At 42.4% G+C, this 12,167-nt stretch overlaps 1 protein-coding gene across 1 annotated transcript in view; it reads left to right on the top strand.

Moving 5' to 3' along the window:
• SEMA5A (semaphorin 5A) overlaps nucleotides 1-12,167 on the top strand; it is a 569,574-nt gene that overhangs the window by 273,921 nt on the left and 283,486 nt on the right. Inside the window, exon 5 of the mRNA XM_055422270.2 lies at nucleotides 3,700-3,745. Within this exon, the coding sequence (XP_055278245.2) occupies nucleotides 3,700-3,745 (46 nt within the window). The remainder of the gene's footprint in view (nucleotides 1-3,699; nucleotides 3,746-12,167) is intronic.

Here is a 12,167-nt window from a genome sequence, read left to right as displayed (position 1 = left end):
ATGTAGACTGAGAAATATCTTCCTACCTTGGTCCGTTTGAGTTGCTATTACAAAGCACCACAGACTGGGTAACTTATAAATAACAGAGATTTATGTCTCACCGTTCTGGGGATTGGCGTCCAAGATCAGTATACCAGCCCTGTGGGGTTCTTGTAAGGGTCCTCTTCTAGTTTGCAGATAGCTGACTTTTCATTGTGTCCTCACAAGGTGGAAGAGGGAGGAAGCTTTCTGGAGCCTCCTTGGTCAGGGCACTAATCCCATTCATGAGGGCTCCACCTTCATGACCAAATCACCTGCCAAAGGACCCGCCTCTTAATACCATCACCTTTGAGGGTTGGATTTCAATTTATGAATTTTGGGGAGACACAAACCTTCAGACCATAACATTTCCGCCATGAACAACACCTGAAACGGCACCCAGGGTTTTCAGAGAGAATGCTCACACCTCCTTCACCCCTCACCACAAGGTTTCAGAAAGACAACTTTGAACTTTACTGTTCAGTTTTCCTACTCATCGCTCTACAGAGCATCATGGACACCACCACCCATTTCCTCAATGGTATGAATCCTTCCAGCTCTTCCTTAGCGTGTGAGAACCACCTTTCTAGAAAGTTCTCAGAGACAATATTGTAGTGTGGGTGTTCATCCTTGTATGTGTGTATGTCTGTGGGACAGCGGAGGAAGTAGAAAGAAAGAGAGAAAGAGGTGGCCTTGCAATATCATCAAAGCTCTCAAGTAATTCATTGATTAAAAATACAAATGGCTTCTTTTTTGGGGACATTTGCAGGAAAAAATTTTTTTTTTTTCTTAAAAGAGCCAGTGAGCTCGAAAGAGTGTGACCACTGGGTCCTAGAACCAGATAAACAATGTTGTTTTCTTTTCCAAAAGCCCAGTGGCGCCACTGCCATCCCCCCTGACAACAACCCCAACACTTGAACACAGAGGTATTCGCACCTGCTTATGCCTGAAACCTGCCTTTGCCGGAAGGCAGAAATGCTCTTTCCTTCTCCATACAATGGAGAAGGTGCTGAGAATTTCAACATGTCTGGAAATGTTCATATTTTCCATAAACTACCTAAAAGTAGTTACCGGTACTTAAGTTCTGGTCAGACACCATTCTGTTTCCCTTTGATTGAAACCTCAAAGCAACATCAGAGAGTAGACTGGACTCTTAGCTCCATTTTACAGATTGAAAGTTGGAAGCATAGGGTGCCCAGCTTCACTCCCCATGAAGTTTGGTGACAGAGATTTGGCCTTTGCACAAATGTCCTAGGCAACACTGCATCCTATAGTGGAGGGGCAGTGACTTCTGGCAACTTCCTGCAGCCAGAAAGCCCATGATTAAACCAGCCTGGGGGTAGGGAACCATGGTGCTCTTAAGAGGCTGTGAGTGCGTCAGAGCCAGTAATTGCCTCTGGTGCCTCTTGTAAACCCCTCATCTGAAAGATTTATCTCTGGGTAGGTATGAAAGTGAAAGTAAAGTCAGTAAGTCATGTCCGACTCTTTGAGACCGTATAGACTGTAGCCTACCAGGCTCCTCCATCCATGGGATTTTCCAGGCAAGAGTACTGGAGTGGGTTGCCATTTCCTTCTCCAGGGGATCTTCCTTACCCAGGGATCGAAACTGGGTCTCCCACATTACACGCAGATGCTTTACCATCTGAAACACCAGGGCAGCCCTGGGTAGGTATAGATTTCTAATTTCTCCTAGAAGCACTGTTTCACATCAGGTGAGATCTTGGCGGCTCTTTGTATACTAGCTAGACTTCACTGGTGCTTCCCTTGACAGCCTGAATACACTCCTCCGTACCTGCATTGAATTCGTCTTCCTTCACCTGCTGGAAGATGTCTTCTATTGGAGATCTTGCCTGTCCATGGTGCTGGACTACATAGAAATAGTCCAGCTTCCACATTCCCTCTTCAAAGGCATCCTCAGTTCTGTGTAGTAATAGTGTTAGTCGTTCAGTTGTATCCAACTCTTTGCAATCCCATGAAATGTAGTCCACCAGGCTCCTCTCTCCATGGAATTCTCCAGGCAAGAATACTAGAGTGGGGAGGATCTTCCTGACCCAGGGATGAAACCCAGGTCTCCTGCATTGCAGGCAGATTCTTTACCAGCTGAGCCACCAGGGAAGTCCTCTGTAGAGAGCTATGATTTGACTGTAATAAAAGAGATGGGGAGTGTTCCCTCAATGGCTCTGTGGTGGAGGTGCCATGTATCATGCACTTTATTGAGCTGGTCAAAATGGAAAAACCTGAATAAGTATTTTGGCCACCTCGATATTTCAGGGGTTGAATTGGAGGCACAGAATGAGCCTAGTGAGCATGCCATTGTAGTGTTGGGAGAAGCGATCTTCAGCGTGCAGGGTGGCACCTTTCGCGTGGAGGGGGGACACATTGCAAGAAACCTGAGTGCCCCGGGGGCAAGGGCTGGTCCTCCTGACACCACCCTGACAGTGACCTAAGTCCCCTTCTTCCTCCAGCAGTGTCCACCTACATATGTTTTTGGAGCTGGAACCATCCCGGTTGTTTGTGCCTGCCATCTGCATCCCCACCATAGGGATGTTTCTTGGTTCTCTCAGGGCTGTGCCCATGGCCTGTTGTGGCTGTCCCTTATCACCTCTTCTGGGACAGTGTGCTGACTTGGAACATCTGCCCACCTCCACAAGAGAGTGAAAATCATTAGCATTTGTTTCTTGCTGGTGTTGGGAGAACTGGTATTCTCTTAGTATTCTCTTACCTTGGACCGTCCCATTATAACAGCATCCTCAGCTTCTTGAAGACCCCTCCCTGCATGCATGCGTTCTTGAAGTCTGCTCCCAACTCTGTCAGTTTCTCCCTGCCATAACCGTTCACCCCTGGGCTGACTTTCCCGTTCATCCATCCCTGGGGTGCTGCTTCTGCTGCCCCAGCTTCTCATCTACATGATGTTAAGATGTTCTTTCATGACCTAAGTTGGCGACCATCCATTGTTTCTAAAAGCTACAGCAATATGATCCAAAGTCTCATGTGGCCATATCTGCGTTTCCCCCCATGCTCTGCTGATCTCTCTTGCATGTTTCATTGTTCTTCCTCTTAATTGTTGAAAGCTGATCATTGCCTTTTCTGTGATTGCCTGTTTCATGCTTAGGCACCCAGAGCTGACCCTTTCAAACCATTGATGGCAGGTAGACAAGCTCATGCTTCTGAAGTTATCACACACAGAGTCCATCCAGTGAGGTAGAGAGCTATACTACCCAGACCATTGGTGAATTCAAAACCTGGATGTATTTTAATTATAAAACATGGTGAATACAGGTGACCTATCAGGATGAAGACTCACGTAGAGTGGTTTTGTATCGTCTTGCTGAACTTAAACTTAGTTTCAGAATTGAATACCCACGTCCTTCCGCCTGAATGGAATTCCGTGAATTCAGAGAACTAGTTAGTAATTTAGACTTCCCTTAGTTCCCACCTTGTTATTCTTAGCTTTCTCGCCAATCTCAAATGTGTGTTTCTGTTGACTTACTGAATGTCTCTTTGAAATCTGAGTTCCAAGGAAAACTGTGTTACACACAGTCTTAGCAGGAGATTGCTTTGGAAGCCAAAAATCGTTGTTGCTGTTTTTTTTGTTTTTCCCTTGTTCTCATATTTTTTTATGAACTCTAATTTTTAAAAAATCTATTAAAAATGAAATTGTTCTCTTTTTGTATTTTGTAGAAACTACCTCTTCAGGCTGCAGCTGGAAGATTTGTCTCTGATCCAGGTAGGTGCAATCTATTTTTCTTGAGCTTTTGTTTTCCATCCTAATTAGCTCTGTGTTTAAGGGAATGAAGACAGATGTACGTGAAGGTATAAATCAAGTCAGAGGAGGTATTCCTTTCCTCAGAAGGTCAGGCCACGGAACTCTTGGCTCACCTATTAGATCGGAGTCCTCACCTGGTTTAATTCCCAACCAGCCCTCTTCCTTCTGAGCAGCCTCTTTTTCTTTCATAGAATCATCCTGACTTACTCTCTACATCAAATAAGAGCAAATTCAATGGATATTTCTTCAATGTTATGGAGTGACCTTTCTCCCCTAGTTAATCATTGATTATTCAGTTTGATTCATCCAGCCATCATATTATCAAAATCAGCTCCCTTAGAAAAACATCTGTTTCTTCTTTATTATTTGCAATTAAAAAATATAACTATATGGCTTAAAACCACATATGATGAAGAATTAGTGATGATAGATAAAAATGCAGTTTACCTACCTTCTTTGTGTGTGTGTGTGTGGTTTGGAGGAGGAACCTGAGATGCTTAAGCCTTAATAGTGTATATTTTAGGGGCAGATCTGAATCACAAAGACCGTTTCAGTCTTCAGCAGAGTCTCTTGGAGAAGGACAGGGTCGGGTCGTGACATAAATATCTCCTCTACCAAGATTCTGGAACTCCCTGTGAAACGCAGAATCCTTGGGCTGTATATAGTTGGGAAAAATTCCTTAACCACCCTCACGTACTAGAGTTCTAAGAAGTGCTTGGCAAGAAGTTCATGTTATTTTCTTCTCTTTGTGATGCTGGTATTTGTGAACATTCAGGAAACTTTAGAGTTAGGATTTAATATGAGATTTAAGTTTTATTTACCAGTACCTTAACATAAGCCAACCCCCACAAGAAACTAGTATCAGTAAACACTGTAAAGATCCATAGAGCTGGGTTTGTTATCTAGTTTCATGACTCCCAGCAACTGTGGGCTTCCTCGTCTGGAGAATAGCCACAAAATAATACCCACCGTCATTGCCGGAATTAAATAAAGCAGTGAATGCACAAGGGGTAAGGCATAGTCATTTTGTAACAAATGTTAATTGCTACTTTTTTTGAAAGTGATGACAATAAATAATAACTTCTTAAATTATTTCATCACAGTGGACAATGAATCATCTCTCTGCTGCAATTTGATGTATAAATAAAATCTTTGAGTTGATCATTAATGAAATTATGAATATATTAATAAGAAATCAGAATGAACAGCAGTTTAACCAAAATAGCATTTGATTTTAAATCATCTTTTATAAAATATGTACATTATTCAATAGATAGGGTTATTCTCATTTTGATTCTCATGGTATAATACATTATTTGGCTTGTTGTATGTGTTGTAAGAAATGCCCAATGGACTACCATCTTCTACCCAGACTTTTTTTTTTTTTTTGATAACTGTAATGTTTTTATGAAGGAGAATGTCTTTGTTTTTTGGACAAACCTTCTGAGATAAGTAAGGGTGAAGTTTCATTTCTGAAACTTTTTCTGATTTAAAAAATTACCATATGTGTATATGTATTACATTATTGTTGCTTAGACACTAAGTTGTGTCCAACTCTTCTGCCACCCCATGGACTGAAGTCCGCCAAGTTCCTCTGCCCATGAGATTTTCCAGGCAAGAATACTGGAATGGGTTGCCATTTCCTCCTCCAGGGGAATCTTCCCAACCCAGGGATTGAACCCACGTCTCCTGCATTGGCAGGCAGATTCTTTACCACTGAGCTACCAGGGAAGCCCATATATAGTGTATATACATATATGTGTTTATGTATATATATGTTGACACACGCATGCATGTAGAGAAAATCATAAAACAAATGTGATAAAATATCAATGAGTAAGCTCTAGAAATCTCGGTGAAGGATTTATGAGAGTCCATTGGGCATTTCTTACAAAAAAAAAAAATCCATGTAATTTTGAAAGTAATAATGCAAAAAATTAGGAGACGCGTTTGTTGTTACTGTGTGTATGATATTCTTTTAGGGACAAGGGAACTAACTGTACTTTCCCCATTGTTACTTCTCGTTGTCATGACTGACTTTTGGAGGAAATCAGGTTGAGGTTGTTGATGAAATAAGCGCTCTTATTGAGGTTTGGAAAATTCAGCAGCGTCACCACCTGGCAAGAGAGAGCGCGGTCTGCTGACACAGGGTCCGGCAGGGAGGCAGGGACCTCCTTTGTGGAGGCTTTGACAACACACCCTCATCACAGGTGTCAGACATGCCATTGTGATCAGTACACACAGACTTGGCACGCTGATGAAGAAAGAGTTATAGTGCCCAGTAGAGACAGAATGTGATCCTCATAAACAGTTTAAGGTTATCTGATGATCACATTAACCAAGTAATATGAAGCGTTATTTTTAACTGAGGAATAGTTTTAGAATATATGTCAAGTGAACAACATATTGATACACAATTCACAATTTTTAAAGGTTACATTCCATTTATAGTTATGATAACCTATTGAATATATTACCTGTGTTGTACAATATATCTTTGTAGCTTATTTATTTGAAACATACTAGTTGGTACCTCTTAATCCCTTTGGGGGGAAATTATTTTTAATAATATATTTTACTTAACTCATTATATCCCAAATGTTAACATTTGAACATGCAGTGATTACAAAAAAATAATGAGCTGCATTTCTTTATTTTAATTGTATTAAGTCTTCAAAATCTGGTATGTGCTTCCCTCCTAGAGAGTATATGGATTTGAAATAGCCACCATTCAAGAGTGGAAAAGCTCTTTCTGCCCAGTTGGACTGTGCCCTTTGAGATCACAAGGAGCAGTAGCATTTATGACTTCCACGCCTTCAGTTATGTTGTAGAAATAGTATTTCCTCCAGGGACCACCTGGATTAATTGAATATTTTAGGCTATAAGTTTTCTCCTTTCCTCTCTCTTCATAGATAGAAAGTAATTGCTTAAATGTGGGAAAATGAGGGAACAGAGCCCAGAAAGGAAAAGCAGTTTGCAAAAACAGTGGAGAGAATCAGGGCTGAGAATCAGTGACATTCCTTATTTAGCACTAGACAAAGCTTCATTTGATCTGGCCCCTTCCTGCCTGACAGGAGGGTCCGCTTCCAGTTGGCAGATGTCTTGGGACGCTTCCTTGGGTCTTGGAATGACAAGTTGCTCGGAACTTCCCAGACCGGGGGCCACCTCCCATCTCTCAGCATCTGCTCAGGCCCTCTTCCTCGTGAACAATTTTGATCCCACTCTCTTCTAGATCTGGAAGATGCCAACCCTGGGGTCTCACTTTAACTGTCACGTCTTTGTAACCCGCCTTGCGTCTGTTTGGGCTGATGCTCCGGAATGTGTTTCACAACCTCAGCTTTTGCTCTTCACGATTTCCTCTTGTCTCAGATTGAAATTCTGTCTGTGTTCTGTGGAGCATTTGATTTCTTTGTGTCTTCAGGATTATATGAAAGTCCATCGTTATATGTAGTCATCTGGGAAGAATGTCTGTGAAAGTTTGCACCTCTTGATACTTATATATTCACTCTGCAATTTTTTTAAAACTTTATCATGAGCGGGGCATGGGTGAACTTCATATTTTTGTCCTTAAATTCAAGAGAAGGAAAGTAATGACATCCAGGGACTAGAGAAGTGCAGAATGCCTGTTTAAAGTCGTGCTGAAATACACATGTGCACACTCCCACCCTATAGAAAAATTCTAGGACAATAAAATTAATTCCTGACCTTGACCCATTCCTTTCCTTTTACATGCCAGCCACCTGGCTGCTCCATCTTACTCTGCACTTTTCTTCTTCCCCAAATTCTTCTGCTTAAACCCTGTCTTAGGATCAGTAATGAGAAAGCAGACGTTGAACAAGGTTCCTTTCTTGAATTTCTGTTTAGTGATTTTCACAGAGTTCCAGAGCCTCCCCCTGACTTCCTGACCCCAGATTCAATGTGCTCATGTGTGTTCTGCAGCCAACAGTTTCCAGCCCCACCCGCCGCCACAGGAGCACTGTGAACACCCTTAGTGCATCCTCCCCTCTCCCCTTCCCCACACCAGGGTGGGCCACTCCCAGTGACTTGATGGTCCCAGCACAGTGACTTGATGGTCCAAACTTCCATTGTTTAATGAAGGTTCCAGCTCTTGTTCCTGCCCAAGGGGTGAGGGATGGGTTGAAGAGGCAATGCTGGTATGTTCACAGAAATCAGAGCCTGTTATCCATCCACCATGGTCGGGCTTTGTGGCTCAGCTTGTGGAAATCCACAAGTGAGAAAAATGGACTTCTGTGAAGTGGCTTTAGGATGAGAGAATGAACTGTGAGGTCAGGCTGCCTAATAAGCTTGATCCTGACCGCAGTCTGGAACTGGCATTAGCGGAACCCTGAATCAGAGTTCTTTTTCCCCTTTTCTCCCTAACAAAATCAAGACACCACTAGTGGAGTTTTTAAAGCAGCCAAAATTTGAGCAAGGATTGTGTTGGGACTTGATTACTGTTACTCCCAGTGAACATCATTTGTTTGAGGTAAATCTCGTAGCATCACTGCAAAAATATTCACCTATAAATATGCCATGAGCTAGAATGGCTCTATCTGGAATATTTGTTGTGATTTTCAAATATGCATACCTTAAAGTATCAAAGCAAAAGACCCAGAGGAAACAAAACCTGTTTTTCATCAATGACCAGAGAATCAGATATTCATGTGACATCATTTATAAGGCGTCTTTCTGCTAGGAGGTTGTGATAAATCTCCTTGCAGCTCACCGTGTGCTGAAATGTAGCCTTCCCATCTTGGAAACCAGGCATTTTCAGGCACAGCGATGGAGGGCATGGAATTTCCCATCAGGCATCTCTCCTACTTCTTGTCACAATAACAGATCCAACTCTTCAGCATCACTTTTTTTTTTCTTGCCTTGATCACAGCAGTTATTTTCTAAGAACAAAGCTTTCTGGAAAATGTAAAAACGCAGCTGGGCTCAAGAGGAATTGACAGCGTTTGCCCATCTGGGGTTGTGCCTGGGATGGCCTGAGGTAGACGAGTGTTGAGCAACCTCCTACAAAAAGAGAGACCGCAGCTCATTTAACCTCGATGTCTTCCTAACGTACTTTGGGGAAATAGCTCAAAATCCATTTTTGAATTGCTTTGTTACTGAGGGAAAGGAATTCACAGCCTGTTTCTCACTCACAACTGCTGGAATAAGCAGAAAAAATTGAAATCTGTGTTCCAATTTGCCACCTGCCTCGCTCTGGTTTCTAAATTGAAAACTGTTAAGTCTCTGACGACCTGGTCAATATTGGTAGACAATTCGCTCCAAACTTAAGGTAAATGTTAACCTTGTTTCTTGTATATTTGGGTTTGGGGAATTGCGTTTCAACTCCAGTCAATTTCTAAGCCGTTATTTCTCAATTAGGGGCAGTTTTACCTGCTAGGGACATCAGGTTGTCACCACTGGAGGGGAAAGCGCTAGTGGCCTCTAGCGGGTCAAGACCAGAGACGCTGATAGACTTTCTGCAGTGCACAGGACAGCCCCTCGCTGCTCATCCAAGAGTCTCTGGCTCTAACTGCTAAGAGCACCAAGGTTGAGAAACCCTAGGTTAAGTGATCACTGCCTTGGCTTCTGTGTGTTTTGAGGGAGCCACTTTTCAAGTCTGCAGTGTTAACATTATTGGATTAAACCTAGAAGATCAATGCTTGGGGAATTTTCCTCTTTAGATTCTTTCCGATATTTAATCAAACACATGCATGTGCCCTTAGTGGGATTTCTAAAGAAGCTGCTGGGGTTCTTAAGTTTAAATTGCTTCCTTTTATTAATATGAAATTAAATTTAGAAACAAATTGAGTCAATTTATAGTATCAAAACCCTCTCTGATGGGTCATAACAATTTGATACAACTACCCTCTGTTGGAATTCTTCTGTATAATTTAAAGAATAATGTTTTAATTGATAATTTAGAATAACTATTCAAGTAAGATATTCACATTGATTAATGTTTTCAGTCTTGTCTTATATTTATATTGGACAAGGGAAGACTGGTCTCCCATGTGGTCCTTAAAAATCGTGATTCTAAATTTTCTTTCTTTTCTGCCTTCCTTTGTCAAATATGTTCTTGAAATCATACTGTTGTAGAAGTGACTGGGATTTTAGAGATTAAAGAGCTTAGAGATCTTTATTATAAATTTTGAGGACTCTGAAAATGAAGGCTTGCTGATAGTGTTTATGATTTTGTGGGAACATGGCTATGCCCATTTATTTGCATTTTCCAGCTCATGATTATCCTTAATAAATCTTATTGACACACAAACAAACCCACTCCTTTGTATGTTTTCTATGGCTGCTGGATCAACTGGGTTGACCAGTTGTATCAGATACCTTCTAGGCTACAAAGCTAAAGTATTCATTGTCTGACCCATTAAAGAAGTTTGTCACCTGTTATGGTACCAGACAGGTGGTGCAGATGAAGATCTCCATTAAGTGTTTCCTAAATGGATGAGTGAACGCAGTATGATGTGCTATATAGTTCTTTGGTTTTGCTTTTTTTCCCCAGACATTGTGTGGTTGATGTGTTTATTTTGCCTCCTTTGGCAATAATTTTCATGGTCCTCCCTAGACTGTGACCCTTAGGTTGGCAACCCACAGTGTCTCCATTTGTCCCCAGATTCTTGTCTCTTCCTTCCACTCCCTTGGTAAATGTTTCCCATCAAAAGCAGTTTTATCTACCCATTTATTCAAATACTTTACTCTCCTTTTCTCATAAGTTCCTGGAGGATTTATAGTTTCTGGTGTATATTTTGTATAAAGTGAAGTGAAAGTTGCTCAGTCATGTCTGACTGTCTGTGACCCCATGGACTATACAGTCCATGGGATTCTCTAGGCCAGAATAATGGAGTGGGTAGTCTTTACCTTCTCCAGGAATCTTCCCAACCCAGGGATCAAACTGAGGTCTCTCATTGCAGGTGCATTCTTTACCAGTCAATGAGGACTAAGATTTTACTAGTTTCACAGGAAAGAGTCACATTGAGTTAATGCTATTAACAAACAGCCCTTCACTCCTAGTGCATAAACACACATCAGAAGTTTCTTACTTACATGATGACTTCCAGGGCAGCAGCTGTGGGGACTCTGTTCTATGCCGCCATCCAGGAGCCCAGGGGGTTCTGCTTGTGGTGCCTCCAGGGCAGCATAGAAGAAAGGGTGGAGGATGGAGCAGAGAAGATCTGCATGGCCCATGCCAGGAAGTGGCACGACCCCTTCTGCCCAGTGGCCACTAGGTCACACAGCCTCAACCAACTGCAAGGAGGCTGGGATTATAATTTGTCCATGTACCCAGAAAGAAGCCCCAAACTGAGACCTTCAGACATCGCCAGGCATTAGCATTTTCTCCCAGAAGCTGCTGGGAAAACAAGATTAGCACCTAGGGCTATGCTTCACTGATACTGTTGTTGCCCCTGCCCCCCACACCATTCCAGCCATTCTGATTTTCTACTATACACACAGATTTATCCATGCTGCCAACATTTCTGTAAGTAACAAAGCAGGGTTATGTTGAAACAACCACTTAACCTCTTCGGACCTCAATTTTCTTGACGGTGTGTTTAGAGAGGAGGGCTGGGGAGAAGAGCAGGCTAGATCATCCCTGCAGTCCCTTTCAGCATTAAAATCTTAACGTGTGCCGTCCTGATGCTAACTCTTCCTTCCATCACTGCTTAAATGACTCCTGGATTCCTCCTTCCTTAAGGAAAACTTGCCCTGTAATGGGAAACCAGGCACTGTTCTTACTTGATGTAACATTAATGACTCAATGTCATGAGTTAATGATGACAACAACAGGAATAGCAGACCGTGTTTACTGTGTCCTTCCTCTGTACTCAGCTCTTCCCGTGCATCAGCTCAGTTTTGTTTTTCCAGTAGCACTAAGGTGTAGTAGGTATTATTTTCAGTATTTTGCAGAGGAAGAGTTGAATCTTGGAGAGTTTATGTGATTTAGCTAGGATCACCCAGCTGGTGTATACCAGAACTACCATTTGGATCTGGGTACATTTGGGCTCCAGGCTTCTGGGGTAGCTCAGTAGATAAAGAACCCATCAGCAGTTCAAGAGTTGTAGGGAACAGGGGTTCGATCCCTGGGACAGGAAGATCCTCTGGAGGAGGGCATGGCAACCCAATCCAGTATTTTTGCCTGGAGATTTCCGTGGACAGAGGAGCCTGGTGGGCTATAGTCCATGGGGTCACAGAGTCAGATACAAGTGAAGTGACTGAGCGTGCATGCATGCACATTGGGTCCCAGATGACAGTCTCTTAATCACCAAAACACTGTTGCACTCATTACAGTGTGAATAATGTTGCACCACCTGTGGCTGACCACTGGCCTACGGTAGACATCATTGTTCATTTATAATTACAATTTTTGCGTAGATTTAAG

Source organism: Moschus berezovskii, chromosome 18 (genome assembly GCF_049115385.1).
Source record: "Moschus berezovskii isolate FMDL1 chromosome 18, NW_MosBer_1.0, whole genome shotgun sequence".
NCBI classification, from domain to species: domain Eukaryota; kingdom Metazoa; phylum Chordata; class Mammalia; order Artiodactyla; family Moschidae; genus Moschus; species Moschus berezovskii.
Note: the sequence above shows the minus strand (reverse complement) of the source record. Positions and strands in the feature narration are given on the sequence as shown.